Source organism: Oryzias latipes, assembly GCF_053564925.1.
Source record: "Oryzias latipes strain Hd-rR chromosome 1 unlocalized genomic scaffold, Olatipes_Hd-rR_3.1 chr1_Y".
NCBI lineage: Eukaryota > Metazoa > Chordata > Actinopteri > Beloniformes > Adrianichthyidae > Oryzias > Oryzias latipes.
Window position 1 is genome coordinate 10253256 of NW_027616335.1, and position 24197 is coordinate 10277452.

The window sequence follows — 24197 nt, forward strand, 5'->3', positions numbered from 1 at the left end:
TCTGACTGCATGCTTATTACTTCTCTGGATACTATTCCTGCTTTTTTATTTATTTCTTTAATTATTCTTGCTTTTTACTTTTATTTCTGTCTTTTTTTTCCCTGTGACTAACCAACCACTTTACTGATAATTGTCTAACACACCAGGGTACTGGAAGTTACTCCCACACAGACACGGCCTGCATGCCGCTCACAGCTCCCGTTCTCACGCTCTGCTCTCCGCTTGTTGTTTCTCTCTTTGCAGCGGCTTTGATCCAGCAGGCCACCACAGTGAGGAAGAAGGACATCAGGAAGTTCTTGGACGGCATCTATGTGAGCGAAAGGACCACTGTGGTGGAGTCAGCCAGTGAATAAATGTTCAGATTCTGCTATGACCAATAAAATAACCTTTTTCCAGCTCGATTGATCTCTTGTTGTCTGTGTAATTGTTCTTTGCTTGATTAGAGAAAGCTGTGCATTTAAGGTTTAAGTCATCAAGAAGGTTTTAGCAGAAAACTGGACTCGGCTTTGATCCAAAGTTCCTAAAGACATAAAATGAGAGTATTGAGAAACTCATCAGTGTGACAGTATAAAAGAAGCAGGTGAGGGATTATTTATCAAAATATAAGGACAGCTTTAAATTGAATGATTTTCACAAAAACTTTGGGGGAAAACTGGTTTCCGTCATGCATCATTTACATGGATCAAGTCATTTTAAACATTTTCTGTCTTATTTTACATTAACCTTTGGTTATAAGATGGAGTTGTCTTTGTAAATGTTGGACAGACGGAAATGTGACAAATACATTTTATGGTTAAAATAAATTGTCCAGCTTTCTGTTTTGTGATCTCGACTGTCATCCACTGAAGCAAAGTGGAGCAGTTCCATCATCTGCCCATTTTAGTCCTAATTTAAGGCTGTTTATCTGAAAGTAGCTGAGCTCCGTTTGTTGCCGACATCTAATGAAAGCTTTATTAAAGACAACAGTTGTGATCTGAACTAAAATGTGGTAAAGTTTGGTCAGAGGTATAAAATTAGTCACACATACTGAAGGAATTGTTGAATGTTTTTTGTAAAAGTGTTCAAATTGGCCTTTATCTTTCAAAAAAAAAAAATTATCTGACAATCCTCTGTAAACAGCTAAAAATGTCTTCAATTTAGAGGCCAGCCATGTCAATGAATTGTTTATCTTGCCTCCTAATATTCTGGACATAATTTTTCTATTGTACCGTTTTCAAACTTTATATTTATTCTAGTGTAAAGCTGAATTATAAATACACAATAGAAAGTATACGCAGGCTTATTTGTGAGGAGAGATTTGTATTGACTGGACTGAAAATAAAAGTGAGAAACTGTTTATGAGGCACTTTAAAAGAAAGGGAAAACAAGCTTTACTACACATGAAAATGTCAAAAGCATTTTTACTTTTTTTAAATAAATCTTTAAAGTTAACTTGGTGCAGATCATTTATCAACTAAGATGTAGCTAGAAAACCACTTAAATTATCTTTTTAGCGGCAGAAAGACGTTTATATTCAAATGAGAAGTTTTGTCTAAAATGATTTTAAATGTATGTGTGATGAATTTCTCAAGACGCTGGTTGGATGACGCAGTGACGCAGCCAGCATCCGGTGCGTCATCTCCTAGCGACTGCAGACTTGGCGCCAAGTAGTTGGGAGTTTTTATTATTTTGCTGATAACAAACTGTGAGGTTTCCTTGTGGAATTATCTCCAACATGGTATGTTACACACCGTTATGGTTTCCACCTCACACAGAAAGCGAACGCATGTGAGCAAAGTCTGACATTGAGGAGAAACTGGATGCTAAGCAGATGTTGTCGCGCGCTTCTGCTGTGGGTTAGCTAAAACAGTTTTAAGACAATTGACTTGTTGACCTACATTTTTTATTTTAATATAGGAACAGGTTATTGCACAGCAGCTATAATTTACCGGATGTTTTAATAATTAAATCCGCACATTTGTAGTTTAAATTTAATTAATCCTTGAAGAGATGCAGGGATTTTTTTTTTGCACACTGAAGTACAGATTATTGATTTGTTAAAATAGCCTCAAAGTTCCTTTGCTTCTGCATTCAGGATATAAGGCGGTTCTTTGGACCGACATCAGGGAAACCTGCGGTGCAGAAACCAGCGCCAAACACCAAAGCAGAGGAGAAGAAGAACCTCAACTCCTCTGATGTGAAAAGAACCAAGGTTGATACTCTTGTGTTTTCATTTTTACTTCTACACTAAGTGCTGTTCCTGCACATGTTTGGGATTTTGAGCTTCTCTTGTGTTATCTCATGTAGGTCAAAAGCTCCAAAACAGAGGAGCGACGCAAAGACAGTGAGAAAAAGCGCAAGAAGTATTCTGTCATAGCATCAGGTAGGAAAGACTCTGGATGACCTAATGGGCGTGGCTTAAAGTCACGAGATGACCTCTGTGATTTAACAGCACTGGATGGGGGGCCAACTCCAGGTCTCCCTGTGCTGGTCCCCAGCCCGGATAAAATACAGGGTTGTGTCAGGAAGGGCATCCGGCCTAAAAAAAAGTCTCTGCCAAACCAAATGTGTGACTCAGTGAAAGCTGATTCGCAGCAGCGACCTCTGACAGGATGTGTCAAAAGGTGAACAACGAGTGTAATATGTCTTTGAGTGGTGCAGTGTCTCTCAGCATCACTATATAATAATGTCAAAGAAAAAGTGAGAGGCTGGCTGAGAGGTTCATATGTGATGCAGGAAGCATCAAGCAGAAATAAACATACATAGTTATACCAAACCTACCTACCAAACCACAAGTTCATTAGAAAATAAAAGAAGATTATGCTATTGTCTTGACATTATAATTACTCCTAATCATAAATAAACATAGTTGCACGTATGCATACAGTATGACACACATGACACATTAAATAGGATTATTAAATAATAGTTTAAAATAGCTTTAAAGGCAGAATTTATACAATCACAGCCCTATTATGATTTACTTACCTTTAAAGAAGGTATGAAGTTCCTTCATAAAATCAACATTTTATTTTAGTGTCAAAGGAAATTGTGAATCCTTGACTTAAAACAGCTAAAAGGTAAATATTATTTCAGATCCTATTTTTAAAAAGCTTGAAGGATAAATTCTTGTTGTTTTGTTCAGATTCAGAAGAAGAGGAGAAACCTGCAACAAAGTCTAAGAAATCTTCTAAATCGACGAGCAGCAAAGCAGAGCCTCTTCCTAAAAAAGACCCAGTGCAGTACGTCTCTGAAACAGGTGAGGCCTTTCTTCATCCAACGTCCTCCAGATTCAATAAGCTAAAAAGCCGATTTTCTGACGTCTGTTTTTGTGCTTTTAGACTCGGACAGCGACAACTTTCAGTCGCTGAAGAAAGGAGCCAAACCCAAACAGAACGGTTCTCCTAAAAGCAATAAGGCGGACGCAGAACGTTCTCGCTCAGGATCCAAAGCCTCTCCTGTCACAGGAAAATCTGGGCTAAAGAGTCCCACAACCCCCAAGTCTGTTGCACCACCTCCACCCAAACTAACTCCTACCTCAGTGGCGGATTATTTCGGCGGTGCTGCTATTCATCGCTCAGAAAAGAAGCTGGTAGCCAGCGCCAAGAGAAAAGCTGTGAGTGCTGATGAATCCTCCTCATTCTTCTCCTCCAGCTTTCAGGACTCTCATTTGTTTTACAACAATCCAGCTTCACTATAACTCCTGTCTTCCAGCCAACACAAGACTTTGAGGATCTGATAAGTGATGAGGAAATCGCCCGACAGTTGCAGGTGGAAGAAGAGATGGAGGTGAGCAGATCATCAAACACTCCGGCGTAAAAACAGAAGCAGAAGTTAGTGATTCAGGAATCTGTACACTAAGTTTACTCCTAGAGTTCACTCTAAAGAAAGTGCTCGGATCAAAACACAGACTTCCTCTAGGTTTGAAACTCTATCTTTTCGATTTCCAACACTTCCAATCAAGCTTTATTTATAAAATCCTTTTCATACAAAAGCAGCTGAAAAGGCTCCAAACATCAAATGTGAAACGTCATAGAGCTTCACTCCAAATGATACCACGGGTATAGACTCCAGGCCTCATTAACCAGTGTCCTACTTGTTTTTTCATCCAAGCTGCCGTTGTAGCTTTTAATTGGCAAAACAAACCTGATTCAGGTAACCATGGCAACAGGCATTTCAGGGTTTCTGAACAACAGGTTGCCGGCCCTCGAGGGCTCGAGTCCAACACCTCAGGTGTAGAAGATCCCAATGAGGAAAAGGACTGGAATAAAAAAAAGTGTAAGAAAACAGAACAAATGGAACAGAAAAATGAATAGAAAACATAAATAGCGACTCTGACAAAGACAGAAGACATCTGTCGAAACATGTAAGTTATGTGAAAAAATACAACCGTGTCTGATAGTAGAACATCAACTTTGGTAGAATATAGGGATAGAATTTTAAAAATTGCACAAAAATTGTCAAATTTGAATTGAAAAAAATGTAATTTAAAATAATAGAAGTAAAAAAATAAAAAAAAATTAAAAATTTTAGCTATACGTATGTTTATGTTATTATTAAGATTGTCATTTGTTCTCGGTGTATAAATGCTGAACTGGATCGCTACACTTCTTCTCGACGTAACTTATTCATTTTTTTTTTTCCACTTGTTCTTCATTTAGCTGGAAAAACAAGTCCATGAGGATGAGGAGTTTGCCAGGACGCTCGCCTTGATGGACTCGGAGCCGCAGGCCAAGAAGGTACTGAGAACAATCCCAGAGGAACATCTTCACTTTAGTGGAATCCTTTAATGAGCATTTAAAACTTTTTTTCATTTAGGCTCGTAAAAACGCGGATGAAAAACAAAGCACAACTCCCAAAAAGAGTGTTGGCGATGCTGCTGCAGAGGCGAGCAGCGTGACGAAGGTCAGGCGCAGCACCTCTGAAAACGTGATCAGTCCATCGCCCAGGAAGGTACAAGCCCCAGTCAAAACCAGCTCTAAACTATCCACGATGAAGAGAAAGGAGGAGGAAAAGAGTGCAGGACCGAGGAGCAAAACAGCCAACTCCCCCTCTAAAATGAAATTCTCACCTAAGAAGGAGCTGCTTGGCTCTTCAAGCACAGGCGAGAAGTTCACACCTAAAGCTGGAACCACGCCCACAGCACTTAAGACGTCTCCCAAGAAACCAGAGGTGAGCTGATGGGGAACTGATGTGTGACGTGATCATAAGCTAGAGGATAAGCATTCAACGATTTTATGTCTCCATCCAGAGCACCAGTACAAGTCCTGATGACTCCGAGAAGAAGAAAGCCCACACTTTGGCGTTCAAGAATTTCCTCAACAGAGACGGACCTCGCGCTCTGGGGTCAAAGGAAATCCCAAAGGTAATGTGGAATTTCTCTAAAACACAGCTCTGATAAACCAATCATTAATGTGGGAGGAACCCAGCCGTCACTGGTATCAGGAAAACTGGTTGTTGGTTTTTAGATAAATCCGTTAAGTATAAAAACTGTATTTAAATAAATATCATGAGTTTTCTGCCCCTAATCCCGATCTGCTTACACGTCGCTCTCCTTTAAGGGGGCAGAAAACTGTCTGGAGGGCTGCATGTTCGTCCTGACAGGAGTCCTGGAGTCCATGGAAAGAGAAGATGCCAAATCTCTTATTGAGCGCTATGGAGGCAAGGTGACGGGCAACGTCAGCAAGAAAACCACGTACCTGGTGCAGGGCAGGGACAGCGGAGTGTCCAAGCTGGAGAAGGTAAATGTCCGTCAGCCTCTTGAAGGCAGAGCAGGGATGCAGACTGACACGACTTTATGGATCAGAATCAAATGGAGAGGGTTTCGCTTAGGATTTGTGTTTTTTGACTGGTCCACTTTCTCAGTTTTGTGCCTTTTTGTGTTGAAGTGATCCAGAATTCTCTTGGTGTCTGTAGGCGGAGAGTTTAGGCACCCAGATTCTGGATGAGGATGGTCTGCTGGAGCTGATCAGAACCAAACCAGGAAAGAAGTCTGTGTACGAGATTGCAGCAGAAGCAGAGGTCAGAACCCAAGTACCTTTAAAAATTGTGGTTTGTGTCTAGAATCCAAAAAAAAGGAGGGAAGCTTTATTTTGGAAAAACTACTGGATTCTCCACAGTATTTGATTGTTCTTGACGCTCGGTTGGGTGTTGAAAATCCATCCGATACTTTCTGAAAGCAGCTATGCCAAATGCTAAACTGAAGCCAACAAAGTTAACTAAAACAAGCATATTTGCAAAGTTTCTTTTGCAGAAAAGTGTCAGCAAGAAAACAGAAGAAGAGCCTTTGACTTTAAAATAAAAAAAATTGCATTTAACACCAAATATGGATTTATTGCGACAGTTGTTCCCACAGACCATAATAATAAGGCCGAATATTCAGCAACCAGGTGTCTAATGTTACAAGGTTGCTGCTAATAAAGTTGCTTAAACAGTGGATCCACTTTTTATATTTAGAAAATATGACCTGTAGTGACCTTTTTTTGTTTTTATCCGTCGCACCCTAAATTTCAGACGAGGCTGAAGTTGGCGTCTGATTTATTCAGCTTCACTTTGACAGTTTTGAGTTGAGGGAAAATCCCAGTTTAATGGTTCTTACACAAAATCTAGAGTACAAATAAAGTTTAAAGCAGCTTAAAGAGGATGAAGATAAACTTTATCCTATCTGACAAATGTTTATTTTAGGAAATGTTTTCTCTTTCTGCTTTGTTTAGTGCAAAGCCACAAAGACCAAGACCCCCCCTAGCCAGGCCTCAAAGAACACCCCCAAAACTCAGAAGATCTCCCCCTCTAAAGGTAACTCCAGGTCTCCTCACACCCCAAGCCCATCAAAGACGGGTCGGGCTCAGAGGAGCAGTGAAGGCAGCACCCCCCCAGGCAGAGGCGCCGCTCACACAGCCCGCAGGGAGCTCGGCCTCTCCCCCTCCACCTCCTCTTCAGCTCCAAAAGTGGCGTCGTCATCAGGGACAGCGGAGGGGCCTAGCCTTCTGTGGGTGGACAAGTACCGGCCACAGTCTTTGAAGGCTGTGATTGGCCAGCAGGGGGAGCAGAGCTGTGCCAACAAGCTGCTCCGCTGGCTCCAGAACTGGTACAAAAACCACAGCGGTGGAGCTGGAAAACCAGCAGGTACTGGAGCAGAGGACTTTACTTTCACTCCACCGTTAAATGTTTGTTCTCCAAGGTAAAGTTGTATGTGTGATGCTCTCTGCTGCGCAGCTGCAAAGTTCAGTAAATTTGGCAAAGATGACGGCTCAACATACAAAGCTGCTCTGCTCTCTGGTCCTCCGGGGGTGGGCAAGACCACCACAGCTGCCCTGGTCTGCGAGGTCAGTCTGAAGAAGGAGAGCTGAACTTCATGCCAGCAGCTCTCACTCACCTGTGAACACGATTCCCCGCAGGAGTTGGGCTTCAGCTACGTGGAGATGAACGCCAGCTGCACCCGCAGCAAAAACAGCCTGAAGGAGGTCGTGTCCGAGTCACTCAACAACACCAGCATCGAGGACTTCTACAAGGGTCGGTTCTCCCACCAATCTGTCCACAAATGTAGAGTAAAAACGACAAGTTTAGCAAAAAACAAACAGAAAATGATGTTTACGGGTGGCTTTAAAGCGTCCACTTGAAACCTGAAACCCTGAAACTGTAGTTACGGTTCAAACGTTTGATTTCTGCCTGCTGTAGGAACCTCTCAGACAGTGAGCAGCAGACACGTCCTCATCATGGATGAGGTTGACGGCATGGCCGGTAACGAAGACCGCGGAGGAATGCAGGTGAACTCCCTTTTTCAATGCCGCCTTCACACCGAATGCTATTTGGGCATCAAATTTGCTACCTCTCTTTTGACGCACGTCAAATTCCCTGCTAGACACATATCCAAAAAATGTGTTGATAAACTTGACGCTCCTGACGCATGTGGGAGGAGCTACTGTCTAAAGCTTTTAGCCTCATCATTACATGGAAGCATTGACGGTATAACTGAAGACACATTTAGAAATCAGGGTTATTTATTTTGAAAAGCTCTACTAAAGTGTTGGTAATCACGCCCTCATGTCTCTGGTAAATTCAGAGACTCTTCCAGTATGGTGAAGTTCACCGTCTACTGTAGGAGCTGCGTCTGAATGACGGCCACTTTCAGCGCTACTTCTGTCTCTCTGTGACGCAGTTTGATGACTGGCTGTCCCGCATGAGTCAAAAGAGGGGGAAAAATAAGGCGATCTTTTGATTAACGGTCAGATTCTCCTCCATGTTGGTTTTGGATTTCACCCGCTCATTACATCATCAATATGTAATGGGCCAAAGCCGAGTCCCCGCCTGGTTGACACGAAATAAATTCTTTGCCAAAGTTCTGATATTTAAACTCTGGAAAAATGCAGACGCGAAGACACGGTGCTGCCAGACCGCCACACCACGCTCAAATCACGGCGCAGGGCCTCTGATTGGGTCTGTACGTTGACTTTACATGGAAACTACACGCCTTTGATGTGCGTATGGCGGGTTCCTGAACTGGAGCAGAACGATGGATTTTTGGAAATGTTGTAGTTTGTTGACGGAGACAAAGCTTTTATCCTTCAAACCTCCCATGGTAATGATATTCCATCATCCCCACTGAGGGTTTTTCTTTTGTCCTCCCTCTGATAGGAGTTAATCGGCCTGATAAGGACTTCAAAGATTCCCATCATCTGCATGTGCAACGACCGGAATCACCCTAAGATCAGGTCACTGTCCAACTACTGCTTTGATCTGCGATTCCAGAGGCCGCGAGTGGAGCAGATCAAGGTAGGCGCCACCTTTTTCACCTGACTACAAACCCAGGATCAATTCGACTAATTTGTGGTTCTTCTCTTTTTCAGGGCGCCATGATGTCGATCGCTTACAAGGAGGGGGTGAAGATCCCGCCCCCGGCTCTGAATGAAATCATTTTGGCCTCCAATCAGGATGTCCGACAGGTAAGAACGTCAGATAATAGTTCATTTTCTTGTGTTTTTATGACTTCCCAACTGTGCTTTTCTCTTTCCATCCTTCCATTCTAGGTGATTCATAACCTGAGCATGTGGTCAGCCAAAGACAAAGTCATGACATATGACCAGTGCAAGTCCGACGCAGCCAGGGCCCGCAAGGACATGAAGCTGGGGCCCTTCGATGTCTGCAGGAAGGTTTTCACCCGTGGAGAAGAAACGGATCACATGAGCCTCATCGACAAGTCTGATCTCTTTTTCCACGACTACTCGCTGGCGCCGCTTTTTGTTCAGGAGAACTACGTGAACGTCCGTCCCGCTGCAGCTGGGTGAATACGGCTAACCTGGTAAACCGTGTTGAGTTGACCCATCTTTTGGTTAAGCTGACATCAGCTGTTGTGTTTTCCAAGTGGCGACATGAAGTCTCACCTGGTGCTGCTCAGCAAGACGGCAGACTCCATCTCTGATGGGGATCTGGTGGACAGGAAGATCCGCTCGGGGCAAAACTGGTCACTACTGCCGACACAGGTAACACGGCTTTAAACAGTGGTTCACTTTTTATTCTTGTTCTGTGGTGAAAGTTAAAAAAACAACAACAACAACACATTTTTTTATTATTTCAAAGTGCTGTCCCAGCAGCAACAAAGTTTACCTTGAAACAGAACCTACCAGTACGTTATGACCTCATTGGAATATGTGTTTGTGTCTGTAGGCCATCTACGCCAGTGTGTTACCAGGCGAGCTAATGAGGGGCTACATGACTCACTTCCCGGTCTTTCCTAGCTGGCTCGGCAAAAACTCCTCCACCAGCAAACATTCTCGCATCATGCAGGAGCTCAGCTCTCACATGAGTTTAAAGTGAGTGTTTTTTTTTTAGTGAATGTATTGTTTTCATTGTGTAAAGCAGAGGTCCTGACTTTGCTCTGCACTCACCACCCCTGCAGAACGATGGGCAGCAGGCAGGCATTGAACCTGGACTATCTGCCCTTCCTGCGCCTGGCGCTGTTGGCTCCACTTCAGAGGCTCGGAGCCGAGGGAGCCGGTCAAGCCGTGAAGCTTCTGGATGACTACCAGCTGGTGAAGGACGACGTGGACAGCATCATGGAGGTCAGCGTCTGGGGAGGAAGACCTGACCCCTTCTCCAAGCTGGACTCAAAGGTCAGTATACTGTACTAACAGTACAGACATTCAGTATACTAACAGTACGGTCCTATATTGAACTAACTGTATAGACGTATACGATATTACCAGTACCGGCTAATATGAAAGTACTGGTACCAACGTATGTGGCACTATTGATACTGACATATATGTGACTACTGATACCAACATAGTGGTACTACCACTGCCAACGGAGATGGGGCTCAAGTATACGGGACGACCAGTACCATGTGAGGACCCAGATTTCTGTGTCAATCACTTCTATTCTATTCAGTTTTGCTGCTCGATTCTAGCCAATCGTTTGAGCTTTCCAGTGATTGTGGGCGGGCTCATATGTGTGGAGCTTCAGTCAAAATGCCAAAGGCAAAGCAAACTTAATAATCCAAACAGGACCCATCTCTAGTTGGACACTTCTGGGATGGATGTGGAGTTTTTTAGCTGATAATTGTGTGGTTTAGTTTCTGCATCCTGCATTTTTCCCCTCCTGATGTTCAATCTAGCATCCTTTGCGTGCATCTCTTCCAGGTGAAGGCAGCTTTCACGCGGGCGTACAACAAGGAGGTTCACCTGACGCCGTACTCTCTGCAAACTGTGAAGAAGGGTCGGCGTGGCGGCGGGGAAACGGATTTGGGGGGAGAAGAAATGGATCAAGACGGTCAAGAGTCGGAAGACGAAGGGCTCAAGACCGATGCCATGATCAAAGTAAGTGTCCCTGACTTGAGATCGAGCAGAAACATTGGCTTCATTGCTGCAGGGTGACCCGTGTGTCCTGTCATGCAGCAGAAGAAGACCAAAACCACTAAAGAGTCCAAAACCCAGAAGGAAGATTCTGGAAAAGGCAAAGGCAAGGGCAAAGGAAAAGGAAAGGCTAAGAAATGACCCTTTGTAGGAGAGTGAACTCCTCTGATCCTCCTTCATGGACAATTGTTCCTCTGCACCTTTAATAAAAACCACAAAGAACAAAACTGACCCTAAACTCAGCAGCTATTCAGAACAATGACTTCAGAAGCATTTTTCACCATTTCTTTTTTTTAATTTTAAACCTGAGACGTCTCTATAATAAGTAGGCGATCCGCTCATCATCATGTCTGCGCAGCTGCAGTTATCTGTCCTATCAGGAGCCTTTCTGCTGTCGTTCCGTTTGCATTCCTGCTGTCTGCATGTAAATAATGAAGACTGTTCACTTTCACTCCAAACATGTCTGACCTTTGTAGAAGCAACAGTTACCTGTAAATTAAAATTTTTTTGTAAGAATAACTTTCTGCACATTAATGATGGTTTGTGTTTTTATTGCTTCAAAATAGTTTTACAGAACAATGGACCATTCCTATTTGAAATAAAGAGGGGCAGCTGTGAAATTTTGAAATGCGATTTATTACAATTTGAGTACATGTATAAAATATAGCATTTGAGAAGTCCTACAGCTGAGACGCACTGATCCTGTCTTGTCATGGATCCAGCTCGTTGGTCTGCAGGTATTTGGAACAATCCGGGATCTTCTTCAGCTCCTTCGCACTCAGGTTTTCAAAACACATGGGACAGGCTGTCTCTGTTTCCAGGAACCTGCAGCACAGTCCGTGGCAGAAAATGAGACGAGCGCGGTTAAAAGGAGGAGAACAGGGTTTCCAAAAAATGGTCCTCATTTAGCAGGTCAGAGGTAATCTGATTCCTGACAGATTACATCATTTTTTGTTTTGCTTATGCTAAATGAAAATATCAAAGCTAAGATTTGTGCAGATGCTTTGAATAAAATGTTAAAGACCCACTCTGATAAAAATGCTATTTTTACTGTTTTTAACTTGCTTTTGTAGCGTTTTTCTGATGATGGAGGAGATATTTAAAAATAATAATTGAGGTAGTATTTCTGAATACTTGTATATTCAAAGCATTGTGAATCAGGAGCAGACAAAAAATGCAGTTTGAAAAAAAGCCTTTTGGTGATGTAGAAAATATGCTGGGCAGGCCACAAGCTCCCCACTCAGAGAGCTCAGCATTGGGAAGAGGAGCGGGGTTGCTCCCTACCAGCCGTCCCGCCCACAACTCAGGTGAATTTTCAAATGTGCCCCTGCCGCTCTGCGGAAACTACGTCCGGCAAAACGATGTAGGATTTTTTTATTTTGGCTAAAAACGGCACAAGTATAATTAAAAGAGCACTGGGATTTTTATAAATAGATGGAAAGACGATCAGTTACACTCACCAACAACCTTCATGGCGACTTTGTTTTTACTCACAACTGGAGGAAATAAAACATTGTTTTCAAGTGGTACTTACAGAATAAACTGTGAGTAGAGTGCAGGAAAGTCACAGTGCGGACAAGTAGACCAGTCTTCTTTTATTAAATGACGACCCTGAAGGGAATTTATTTATTTATTTAATAAGAACTGTCTTAAAGCAGCAAAAGCAAGTGGCATGGGGCATTTGTACCGTGGCGATGCAGTAGGGGATGTTGTTCTTGCAGGCGATGCACAGAAGCTCATTTTCTGGCAGCTGGAATCCGCAGTAAGGACACGGAGTGGTTTCTTCATCCAGCTCGGACATCTGTGGATGTCTGCAGATGAGACGGGCAGGACAGCCAGTAAATAAGTGTGAGGAACATCACATGGAGGACGAGGTACCAACATCACACTTTTACACCGTAATCACTCGGCTGCTCACCGAACCAGGGATTCAAACTTCTTCCTGAACTTCGGGTCCACATCGTTTCTGTAGTCTGGTCTCATCAGCATGGAAGCAAAGCTGAAGGCGGATTTCTTTAGACCGGCACGCTGGCATTCGATTACCGCTGACGTTAGAATTGGAACAACGTCTACACAAACAGACCAGAGCATCAGCTAAACAGCAGCCTCTAGATTTGTCAGTGACTTTTTTATCTGACTTACGTGCTGGAAACTTGCTAATGTTGTTGCTGACACGGATGAGCATGCGCGCCGCCTTCAGGTGATCTCCTCTCTTTGTATAGATCTGTAGAAAAACACATTATAACTGCAGCTAAAACACAGGGGTTGCAGCTCAGAATCAGCTGCTATCTTGTTAGTTGCATTAATTCCAGTAAAGATGGAGTCTAACCAGATCTTAATGAAGCTTTTGCTTTAGTTTATGCATTTCCGACAGTAAGAGAGGTTAACTCTTTTACATCAAAAGAACATCATCACAGTTTGGTAGCTGCTCCAAAGAAATTGACTCTTTTTCTGGTTTGTGCTGATTTGATTCCTCATAAACAAGTAAACAAATTTTATTCTGATGTCTCTCCATTTTAAGCAACACTGGGTCCCAAAAGAAAAATGACTCATTCCATGTAGGAATAGAATAGGACTGCCTATCTGCCAATTCAACTGAATCCTTTGATTCAAGTGTTTCTGATTGAATTTACTATTTGAGACGCTTTGATTAAAGTTGTTCAAATTTCCATCAAAATCTATTTTTTTCTGTACAAAATTTTTTTTAACTAGTGAAATAAAGTCAACATAAGTTGAAGGTGAACTAAAAGAATAGGAATTCCAACAAAAAGCTACAGAAAGTCTGTGTTTTATAAAATTCATTCATCTTCTAAACCTGTTTTGTCCCTTTTGGGGGTCACAGGAAGAAAATAAAATAATGATTTCATTTGATGGATCAGACTTCTAAGTGTGTAAGTAACTGCCCCCCCCCCCCCCCCCCCCCCAAAAGAACAGAAACCCATACCCCTTACCCTGGCCAGCAGGTAGGAGTGCAGGATCATCAGATTGGTGGCCATTTCTGCAGGGATTTTGATCTTGTGAGCTTGCAGCTCGGTGTACATGCTGAACAGCACGTTGTGAGCATTAAGGTAGCTGCCTAAGACAGAAACGCGCAGCAGAATATGTCACCATTGCAGTTACTGGTGTAGATTTTCTTTAACAGGACTGTGCTGGCACCTGCACACTGCTCTTCTCTGGCAATGATGATGGCGGTGCGAGCAGCCTCCCTGTACTGCTGCAGAGCCATGTAGAGACGGAAAAGGTACTTTGCATCCTGGAAGAAAAGGGAAACTGGTTACGAAGATTTTAGAGAGAAGTCTAAACCCTTAGTTACACGGAAATTTACGCTTCCAAAAATAAAAGCACGGGTTTAACAAAAAACTTTCACCTCCAGCTCCAAAAATGTTTCAAGTGGTTTTCGATTTGCTTAAATGCTTAAAATGTTGCAAACAGGCGGTTTTCCTAAAACAACATATCAACTTCACATAATAGACACAGAATTTCTCCTTGATAACCCTAAAAGAGAGATCACCTTTGGCATTCCATCACTTTCTCCCAGCAGGAAATCGATCAGCTGATTGGTCAAAGTCATATCTTTAGCCTGACCCACCTGATTGAAATGAAAACAAGAAAACTTTCATTTAATCAAAAGCAAACATTGTTTTTGTGTATAAACTCTTAAACATGCAGCTCTTACAGTCTCTATAGCCATTTCGATGGCCTGGTTGTCCTCTGTATTGGAACACTTCAGAAAGTGCTTCAGGGCCTGAGAATAGGACGGATGATGCAACATATTAAACTGATATTTTTTTAATAATCAAAAATGAGTAGATAACCAATAGCTCTTACTCTGCTGTACTGCCCACACTTCTGGAAGAACTTGCCAGCCTGCAGGTGTTTCTTTTCTCCCTCAAAGTAGAGAGCGATGCTCTGGTAGTCCTCCTGTGTTGCCTCAGAGCCTGCAGAAGACAAAGTCATAAACACCAGACTCTTTAAAAATGTGCAAACACACAGGGTATTAGTTGACGAGAATGTGAATTTCAGGTTGAAATGGCGGCTCAGACTGACCGATGATTGCAGCGTAGACCTCCATCTGCCCGTGCTGCTGTGCCAGATGGAAAGCCTCCTCGTTGCACTGGGACAGAACCAGGAAGTGGATGGCCGAGCCATAGTCGTTCAAGCGCAGGAAGAACCTTACGTACACAAATACGAGTGAAAACGGTAGCACCGTTTTGAAGCTTAAAAAGCTAAAAAGTAATCGACAGTAGTTTTATGTGTCAAAAAGTTTACATTAAAGAAAATATCCATATATTTTTTTGCTTCTTAGATAATTAAAGTTTGCCCTTTTTCTGAACTTTAATGGGCAAAATCATTCTGAGTGCAGATTAATAAAATATTTCTCAGGAAGGATTGAATCTGAAGTGTTTCAAGAAAAATTGTCTTATTTTCTGTCTTTCAAGAAAAATACTCTTATCAAGAAAGCTTTTCAATAGCAAATACCGTAATCCTAATTTAAAAAAACATGGATTTAGTGAATTATGTTATTTCTTAAAATAATAACTCTTGGTAAGAGCATTTTTCTTAACCCATTAGCACATTGTTTTTGCTTATGTGCTATCTTAGATGACCCCACCCTTACATTGACGTGTTCTCCCTACCATGACAAAGGTGGGTAAAGGTGGAAAGATTTCATGTAATCCATGGACACCAGTGAAGATCACAAATCATTGAAGATAAAAGGTTCAGAGCACTGTCTAGTGGGTCTAGATGACCCAACTTCCAATGTTAAAGTGCCTAGGACAGCACAAGGGTTACAAAAAATCTGCCAGTGGGGTAAGAATTTTTGTTTTTTCGCAGTGAGCGTAGTGACAAACCTGGCGACCATCTTTGCTCCATCAATGCTCTGCGTCTCCCTGACGATGCGTACGGCGTCATCTGGGTTGTTCAGGTGGTCCAGTAGCACACGGATCACGTTGTCCCAGTCTTTAGCGCTTTCATAGCCCAGAGCGGCCTCCTTATACCTGATACACAAAGCACTCCTTTACACCAGAGTTCCCGTCAAAACTAATGTAAACGCCTGTAAAAGATGAAAACTGAAAGCTCACTTTCCGTCTGCTTCTTTGGCTTTGGCGTACTGCAGGTGAATCTTGGGAGAGGAGACGTTGGGGAGCAGCTCTTCTACTTTTGCCCTGAGAACAGAGGAGCAAAAACATGGACTCGAACAAAGAAAAAAAGAACAAAAACAGGTCGTGTGACTATTATTCAAGCATGGTCCGGCTGAATAATTGATTCTGATTGGCTGCTGAGTGTAGATTAAAAAGTGATAATGGACAGTGGTAATGCACGCCTAAAAAATAAGTTCCGGTCAAATATAGCTTAAATGTTCTATTTCACTGTGATGGCTTCTTTTGTAAGTGACCATGGTATAAGTGGGTTAATTAACGCACTTTGTGAAGTGATAGTGTGATGAGTGTGAGCATTCGTTCAACTTACCAGTTCTTGCAGCGGATGTAAACTAACGCAGCCTTGTCATAAAACTGGCCTTTTTCATAAAGCTGGGCGGCTTCAGAGAATTGCTGCCATAGAGTCCACACAAATTAAGGCAAAAAAGATTTATAAAAATAGTTAGTTTCTACAACTCTGAACAAAGCATTTACAGCAGAATTAGTTCAGATATTTGGCCTTTATAACCCCTCAAAAAAATGAAAAACAAAATGAAAAAAATGTCTCATTTGTGGAAAATCATGTATTCTCCCTTTATATTCTGAAATAAAAATAGATTTTTATGAAAGAGGGATATTTTTTAAATGTAAAAAACACAAAAGGGCAGAAATGTTAAACTGAGATTAGGTAGGGCCATCAGCCTGCTGTCGTTTTCAGTTAAAGATCATTTGATATCAACTACTAAACACCAAGGTAATCAAATCTGCTTTTAATTTACAAGATTTGTTTGTTTGGGCAGAAAAATGACACAAAATTTCAAGACTTCTTGTACATTTCCAGTTTGTTTGTTTTTTCACCTTCATGCTTTCCAGAATGGCTCCACACTCCTTCTTGAGAAGTCTGCTGGGATGCTGAACCGCCAGAGCTGCTCCTCTCCTCACGTCTCCCATCCTGATGGACATCCTGGCCACGCCTGCCTGGCACGTCTCATCGTGCTCCTGGAATCGCACACAAGACCGAGGATCATTCTGTCGTCCTCACCTCCAGCTACTTTGAGTTCAAATGAGCAAAGATTGAAAAGAGGATTGAACTGAAGTTGCTTTATAGAGTAAAGACTTACGCTATCGCTGTGAGTGTTGCCTTTTTCATAATGAGCCAAAGCGTTTACGTAATCTCCTCTGAAAAGAGAACACAGAGTTTCTGGAAACTGAATTTTCTCTCATTCTTTGGGTTGTGTGTTGTGTTCACTTACACAAACTCCAAATGGATGGCATACTCTTTAGATATATACGGAATCTGGTCCTCTGCAAGCCTTTTTGCCAACAAAAGTGCACTGTCCCAGTGCAACAACTCTCTTCTCATCTAAACCCAAACAACGAAAAGGCTCCATTACAGCTTATTACTGAAATAAATATCTAAATATTTTACTACACACCTCCAAAGCAGTGATTGGGCAACTTGAAGACAGAAAAAGGTCTTGGGCCACATTGTAGTCCTCCAGAAACATGGCCAGGTGTCCTGCTAGTAAGTTCTTGTCCTCTATACCCTAAACAAATACAGAGGAGAGAATCCTTAGGGGGCAGAAATAAATGGTGAAAGCACTGTGGGAAATGCAGGCGGGCTCACCTGGATGCTCTGCAGTGACAGAACCATGTCCCTGTTGCCACTGATGCGGTAGACCCGGATGGCCAGCTCCACCTCCATGTGGACCAAACAAGCCCTGCCCAACGCCGCCCAGTCTGCACTGCTTCCTGCTGAGTTGCACAGATCCCACGCCTCCTGGAACCTGGACGGGAACCTCACATTGTCACTATTTTTGACGTTTTACAATAAGAAGCTGCCAAAAAGAGTTTGAGTCAAAAGAGTTTAGTTAAAAAGTTCAAGTTAAATGAAAAAAAATGTTTAAATGAAGCGTTCCTAGCTAGCAAGAAGGAAATACAACATAAAAATGTTTGTCCTTCTTTGTATAGAATAAATGTGTGTATTCTTTCATAAATGACCAGATTGAATGTATTTTTCCTACTGTCTTATTAGTTTGACCTTTTAAGCTGGAGAGCCTCAGCGAGCTGCTTTCTGAGCTCCTCTGGATCGGCGGCAGAGCCAGTCGGCGGCCTGAGAAAGGAGTGCGTGCTCAGAGCCAGTTCGCTGGTCCTGCCGCTTGACGTCTGACAGGTCAGCTCACCATTGTACAGCAGCAAAGGCTTCTGGGAAAACAGGAGCGCAGCGCTCCCAACCAACACCACCCGAGGGCCTGAATATAACAAAATAAAAAAAACACACACATCCCCTCTTCTGCTGACAGCTTACAGACATGGGTAGAAAACCAATGCGAGACGTTAACGTCTACATACCATAAACAGTGGTTTTGTGAAAGGCATATGTGTAGACTTTGTCGTTGTCATAGGCCACAAACACTCCTCGGTCTGCGTGCCAGGTGTCCCACAACACTCCTGTGATGGTGGGAGAAAAATTGGGGAGCTCAAAGCAGGAAGCCGTTACCTGCAATGAACACAGAATGATCAAACTTCTGCAGCAAACACACAAATCTCATGTTTAATGTGCCACTTCAAATTTGGTTTTGAAGAATTAGTAGCTTTGTTTTATTTACATAAAGATTAAAATTGATTCCAAATTGTATTTATTTTAAAATAATCTCGATAAATACAGAATCTTTTGAGTTAGCATGGTTTTCTTTTCAAAGTGAAAAGCACTTTCAGTTAGGAAATGTCCTGATGTATGCGTGCACTGACATTTGCAGGGGACAACAGGAAGCCGCTGTTTTCGTCGTCGATGAACACCACATGTGTGCCGTTGGCATCAGGAAACACTTTCCTGACTCCAACAGGATGACTGTAGGTGCTCAGAGTCTCCCAGTCCTCCACCAAGACGCACACAACGTTACCCATCTAAGAAAAACCAAAGACTGTACATAACTGTTCTCTAGTGTTTGATTCAGTTTGTTTTATGACTGAAGATCCACTCCGGTGAAAATGGTGTTTGTAACATGTTCTTGTGGTATTTTTGTGATGATGGAGGACACATATAAAGAAAATAAAACTTAAAATTGCATTTCTGAGTATTTCTTTAACCAAATTGTTGTGAATCAAGAGCAGAGAAAAAAAATGCAGTTTGGAAAAATAGTAAATTTGTGACGTAAGAAATACGCTTCAGTGCTCTGAGCTCTCATCAACAAGGAGAGGAATAGGGGCGGGCTTACTCCGCTCCAAATGTCCCTCCCACAACTCAGAGGCAAATTTCCAATGTACTGCCAATCTGCAGAAACTATGTCCTAGAAAACAACACATGCTTTTTTTTTTTTTTTTTTGGCTAAAAACGGCATAATCATTATCAAAAGACCACTTACGGTAATGCTATTCCAAATAATGATCGGAGTGGGTGTTTAAGTGTTGACATGGAACTGAAGGATCTGATTTACAAACAGGATGAATATGGGATGCAGAGGAGCCTTACATCAGTGCCGTAGTAGAGGAAGTCCGAGGTGAGGGCGTGACAAAGGATCCGGCTCTTTTTGACATCATCTGGAAAAAGTTTCATTTGCTTCCTTTCCTCCTGGTGCCTGCTTTCAATCTAAAGCACAACACACATCTGTAGCTTGCACATGCTCAGACCGCATCCCAGGGTTTGCTCCTTTGTAGCCTAAAAAAAAAATCCATCCTACCATGTGAAGCTGCACTTTCCCCTCAAACAGAGCCGCTGCATAATCAGAGTTGAGGTGCATGCTGACGATCGTGCCTAAATACTCGGTGTCCTTCAGCAAGTTAAATCCTAAGCGACACACAAAACGGATCACGTGACTTAAAAAGTTTAGGCAAACGTTACTGATTCAGACGCACAACACAAACACACCGGGTTTTTGGTCATCTAGAGCATAGAACCAGGCTCTGTTGTTCATGCCCACAGCCACATGATACGGTCCCACTGCGATGAAGGTGGGCTCTACTTCCACCTCTATGGTCACTGGTTTCTCCTGGAAACAGAACAGAAAAGTCCATTAATGATCCATCTGAATCCATCAAAGCACCACGGTCTGCAAAACACATATATCCTCTTTTTCAACCTATTTTTATTGATTTACTCTGAGGACTGCTACTGCTGATAATATTATGATAGATAAAAAAAAAAACTTCAAAATCTCTGAATGAATGATCACAGCTTTGGTTCATACGAAGTGTCAAAGTGTCACTTGGGAGGATGTGAATATATATATATAAATATATATATATTTATACACTTGAGAAAAGAAACATTAAGTGTACTACTTTTTGCCAAGGCTAGCTACTCACTGTCTTTGGACCTCTGACACTTTTCTTTTACCCATCTACATCCAACAATCGTCATCTTTAGAAATAAAACTGTCACGTTTATTCTGTTTTACTTAAGGACATTTTTTGTATAAAGTTAACAATGGTTTTACAGCTCCGTTGGTCTCTTGATATAAATTCTAATTCCTACATCGGTCCAAATTAGTTCACATTTTTGTCTGATTGTTGTTTTGTCGTAATGGTAATCTGCTGAACAGCAGGACCTGTGGAGAACTATGCCCACAAAAACAGAAAAAATAGCTGCTTTCTTCATCAAGGTTGAGCATAACAATAAAGAAAAACACATATATATATACTTGTGTCCATTCCAATAGGAGTTACGAAGAAATACTACATGTAGTATTTGGCCAAAATTCAATTACTGCTACTTTAACCCACTCAGTTAACTGGGTAACCCAGTTACCTGAGTGTCGACACAGCTCTGTTCTTACCCCTTCCACCTGATTAGAAACAGTAATCTCCAGCAGGGAGGTGAGGTAGGCCAGCCTGGTACCGTAGCTGTCACCCAGGATGGGTAGCTTGAACAGAAAGACGTGAAGCGCCCCTTTTTTGGTCGAGACAGCAAAAAGTTGCCCGTCGTCTGTCCAACTTATCTGATCCAGACCTACGGGGGAAAGGATGGAGTGAAGCGGAAATCTCTCAGAATGAAAAAGAGGAAGCATTTACCTTTAATGTCCTCGTCAAGTTGAACAACGCTGCTGATATATTTCGACTCAGACAACTCGTGGACTTTGATGCTGTAACAGCAGAGGAGAAGTGTCAATATTTCATTAAAACAAAAGCCTTCCTGGGTGTCTTTGATGGTCAGTTCACCTGTTGTCCCCACAAGATGCAGCTTTGTGGAGGGCTGGCGATACGGCCACACTGTTGAGACTATCCTCCTGGTTGCGAGTCTGATAGATCTCGTGCCCGATCTCCCTAATATGTGTCGAAATGACTATGAAGTATCCATGGGAGAATCCAATAAGAATATATCCATCGCCATACCTGCACAATCAGACAAAAAATGTAGTATAGAATTCTCAGCCTTGATTTAGTCCCCGCTGTGCCAAATACGGTGGTAGTGCGTGGAAGTAAACAGTACCAGTGGTAGGACACAATGCTTCCATAGGTCCTCTGAAAAGCCAGTTTTATTGGGTTTTCTGGGTCGTTGATATTGAAGAGCATCAGGGATTTCTTATCCACAATCACACTCACCTGAGAAGGCAGAGATTGTGATCAAAATACGGACATGTGTAATGCTGAAACAGGTAAATATGGTTCTGTAAGGAAAACATCCAGTATAGACAAATTCATGTAATAAAATGCAGGTCAACACAAAATGAGTACTATAAAAATAGAATTAAAAGTTTAAAAAACAACATCTCATAAAAATAAAAGTGTTATCATCATAGAGTCTGCACTCAGGCTATTACAAACAGGAGTTAAACTATCTGTTAAACCAATTATGGAAGAAAATAGGACACATAGTTCTGATGAGTGACAGTAACAGGCTGCTGCACCACAAAGTGAGGAAGAGCAAAAAACAAAAGGCTACAAATAAAGTCAATTTTTCAAGTATTATCGAACAACCTCACCTCAAACAGGCAAAACATAACCTATGGTTAAAGTAAAACAAATCAAGCCAGAAACCTACAGTACTCTCTCCGTGAGATGATCTTTCATCTGTTTTCATCGATGAAAAGTAAATGTCACCAGGTTCTCCACGCAGTGCAGCCTAAAAAAAAAAAAAAAGACGGGAAAGATTAACTACCGTACATTTTTTGTGTCAGATTTCCGTGGTCGATAACAATAATAAATGTTCTGACACTATATGACACTAAAGGAAGTGCACCAGTACCTGTGAGATGGTATCTCCTTCATGGTTACTGATGGTGAGAGTGTTGTCATCGCTCCCCAGGGCCAATAAATTCTGAGAGTTCCAGCATCCACAGGTGATCCTTTTGGTGTGTTTCCCTAAAGTTAGACAACATCAGACATTTCATTCTGTAACACTCACCAATACTGACATGCAGCTTTTGAGGTTGCATTCAGTGTGCTTTACCTAAGACCGGGATTTTGCGTGAGGTTTGTCTGTTGTAAATCAACAGGTTTCCTTTGGCGGTCCCTACAGCTAACAGAGGGCCGGTCTTTGACCACAAGATGAAGGACATCTGATCTTTGCTGGGGACAACAAGAAGTATAAAGGCTAAAATTAGTATTTTTATTTGCACTGAGAATGTTTCATTTGGTAACTATTCTAACCCGTAGAGATTGATTATCATACTTCAGGCCACTGTCTATCTGTGATGTTTTATTGACACTGGCGTCCCACAGGTAGATGGAGACGGATTTTGCTGCAATAACGGCCAGAATGTCGCCGTCGTTATCCCAGTCCATCCCCATACAGCGCCTTACAGGAGGAGGATGAGGAGGAGAAAGAAAAGCAAAAAGGTCTTTATTTTATGTTTTTCATCCATCTTGATCAAACAAAAACAAACCCTAAAGAAAACGTCCCACTTACCCTGGAAGGTTGAGTTCAGTCCATTTATGTCCATACCGATCAAATATTTTTACCGAGTTGTCCTGTCTGTAGCAATAAAGGTAGAAAGAAACATTTTTGAACTTCTGGTTATAATCTTACCTTGATTTTTAAAATCCCCCCCCCCCAAAAAAAAATAATACTCACCCTGCAACAGCAATATAATTACCAAGACTTTTTTGCCATTTGTAAAGCAGGTTGGAGCCGGTCCAGGCCTTGTCGGCAAGAATAAAAACACTCTGTGGAGATATATGACTCTTTTAATATATCACTGATCCAAAACCTAACTTTTCTCTGAGGGGACAATTTACAGAGATGCCTCCCTTGTTTATGAAATCTGCAACTTTTTAGTGCAGTACACAGGTGAAAGGTTATTTAAAATATAATTGTTCCTACATTTGAAACAACAGATTATCCTCTCATTGGTGGCAAAATGTTTGGTTTCCTCCCAATTCTATTCACTTAAACTTGTCAAAGTGGCTCATTCTCAAATATCTATGAATTATTTGGGTGACTTTTAAAAAACATTTACTTAGTTTGGATAATAAAAGAAAAAAAATGAAATTGGAAAAAAACAAAACAAAACAACGTTTCTCTGCAAGTAGCATCAAACAACTCATTAAAACTCAGTTAAAAACTGTTGTAGCTTATACTTCCAACCCGTTTTACCTTTTTAAAAACATCGTATACACTCAAAATCCATCCACAACTCATTAAAGAAAGGCACGAATTAATTTAAGAACACATACATAAATTTACCTTAGCTAAAACCAAAGCCTGTGTAAAACGTTAGCATAGCACTCAACACCACACCGAACCAGCTTTTTTCCCCCAGACGTATTTCACAGTAACCACCACAAAGTTCCCTTAACTGCGATATAAATTACCTTCATTTTGTTTGATTTAATTATCTCGAAACTGAAGTTTTCGTGCCATCAGATTCTCAACCTAAAGGGGATAAAAAACGTATTTCCCACAATGCTTCACTCTCAGGCGTCCACTACAGCGATGTCATAGCAACAGACAGTAGCCAATCACACACCTCCATAAACTGCCGTTCAAAAGGCTCTCGCCTGAAACATTATTTTGTACCTGACACGATTTTATATTTGCAATTGTGCTCGCTCATTCCCTCAATATCTACAGGATGAGGATTTTCTGTCATGACGTAATCAGATAAAACAGGTTTCTGCAAAAATAAACGAATTAAGTGATGTTAATCCTTACATTAATTCCTAACAAAACATAGATTGGGGTTTGGAAAATGTAAATTTTTTCATTATTTTGATTATTTAATGCCTCAATATTTAAGGATTCATACCCTCCAGGGCTGGAAATATTAGGATTAAAAATAATCCTGAT

General features: G+C 41.7%; 2 protein-coding genes across 4 annotated transcripts; one reads left to right on the forward strand and one right to left on the reverse strand.

Annotated features, from left to right (window-relative positions):
* Positions 1-1570: 1570 nt before the first annotated feature.
* LOC101171387 (replication factor C (activator 1) 1) lies at positions 1571-11363 on the forward strand. Of its 2 annotated transcripts, none has more exons than XM_004065844.5 (23): positions 1571-1717; positions 2075-2191; positions 2287-2362; positions 3125-3238; positions 3321-3595; positions 3694-3768; positions 4641-4718; positions 4798-5151; positions 5231-5344; positions 5541-5720; positions 5896-6000; positions 6693-7104; positions 7195-7304; positions 7377-7491; positions 7657-7745; positions 8614-8751; positions 8826-8921; positions 9006-9259; positions 9341-9458; positions 9643-9788; positions 9875-10088; positions 10617-10793; positions 10872-11363. In XM_004065844.5, the coding sequence occupies exons 1-23, from the start codon at positions 1715-1717 to the stop codon at positions 10968-10970; spliced, it is 3459 nt and encodes a 1152-aa protein (XP_004065892.1). In that variant the 5' UTR covers positions 1571-1714; the 3' UTR covers positions 10971-11363. The 2 variants fall into 2 exon arrangements, with proteins under 2 accessions (XP_004065892.1, XP_011473247.1); XM_011474945.4 differs by having other exon boundaries at positions 10875-11363.
* An 81-nt stretch (positions 11364-11444) lies between these two features.
* LOC144981204 (WD repeat-containing protein 19-like) lies at positions 11445-23856 on the reverse strand. Of its 2 annotated transcripts, none has more exons than XM_078943660.1 (36): positions 23723-23856; positions 22983-23074; positions 22818-22883; positions 22581-22706; positions 22359-22477; positions 22155-22270; positions 21951-22031; positions 21399-21511; positions 21128-21301; positions 20981-21051; positions 20746-20918; positions 19839-19959; positions 19651-19757; positions 19443-19559; positions 18722-18877; positions 18323-18470; positions 18012-18222; positions 17598-17757; positions 17407-17517; positions 17224-17333; positions 17092-17149; positions 16829-16969; positions 16302-16384; positions 15914-15997; positions 15683-15829; positions 14877-15001; positions 14658-14767; positions 14506-14574; positions 14341-14418; positions 13986-14082; positions 13781-13905; positions 12972-13053; positions 12748-12898; positions 12517-12640; positions 12364-12440; positions 11445-11654 (listed from the first exon to the last, which is right to left on the reverse strand). In XM_078943660.1, the coding sequence occupies exons 1-36, from the start codon at positions 23726-23728 to the stop codon at positions 11540-11542; spliced, it is 4044 nt and encodes a 1347-aa protein (XP_078799786.1). In that variant the 5' UTR covers positions 23729-23856; the 3' UTR covers positions 11445-11539. The 2 variants fall into 2 exon arrangements, with proteins under 2 accessions (XP_078799786.1, XP_078799787.1); XM_078943661.1 differs by lacking the exon at positions 23723-23856 and adding an exon at positions 23595-23622.
* Positions 23857-24197: the final 341 nt, after the last annotated feature.

Coding starts and splice junctions, on each gene's coding strand:
- LOC101171387 (XM_004065844.5), top strand. Junction 4,719..4,797: donor CGGAGCCGCAGGCCAAGAAG/GTACTGAGAACA, acceptor TTTTTCATTTAG/GCTCGTAAAAACGCGGATGA. Junction 8,752..8,825: donor CGCGAGTGGAGCAGATCAAG/GTAGGCGCCACC, acceptor TCTCTTTTTCAG/GGCGCCATGATGTCGATCGC.
- LOC144981204 (XM_078943660.1), bottom strand. Junction 22,271..22,358: donor ACGCAAAATCCCGGTCTTAG/GTAAAGCACACT, acceptor GTCTAACTTTAG/GGAAACACACCAAAAGGATC. Junction 13,906..13,985: donor CAGAGAAGAGCAGTGTGCAG/GTGCCAGCACAG, acceptor TTTCTGTCTTAG/GCAGCTACCTTAATGCTCAC.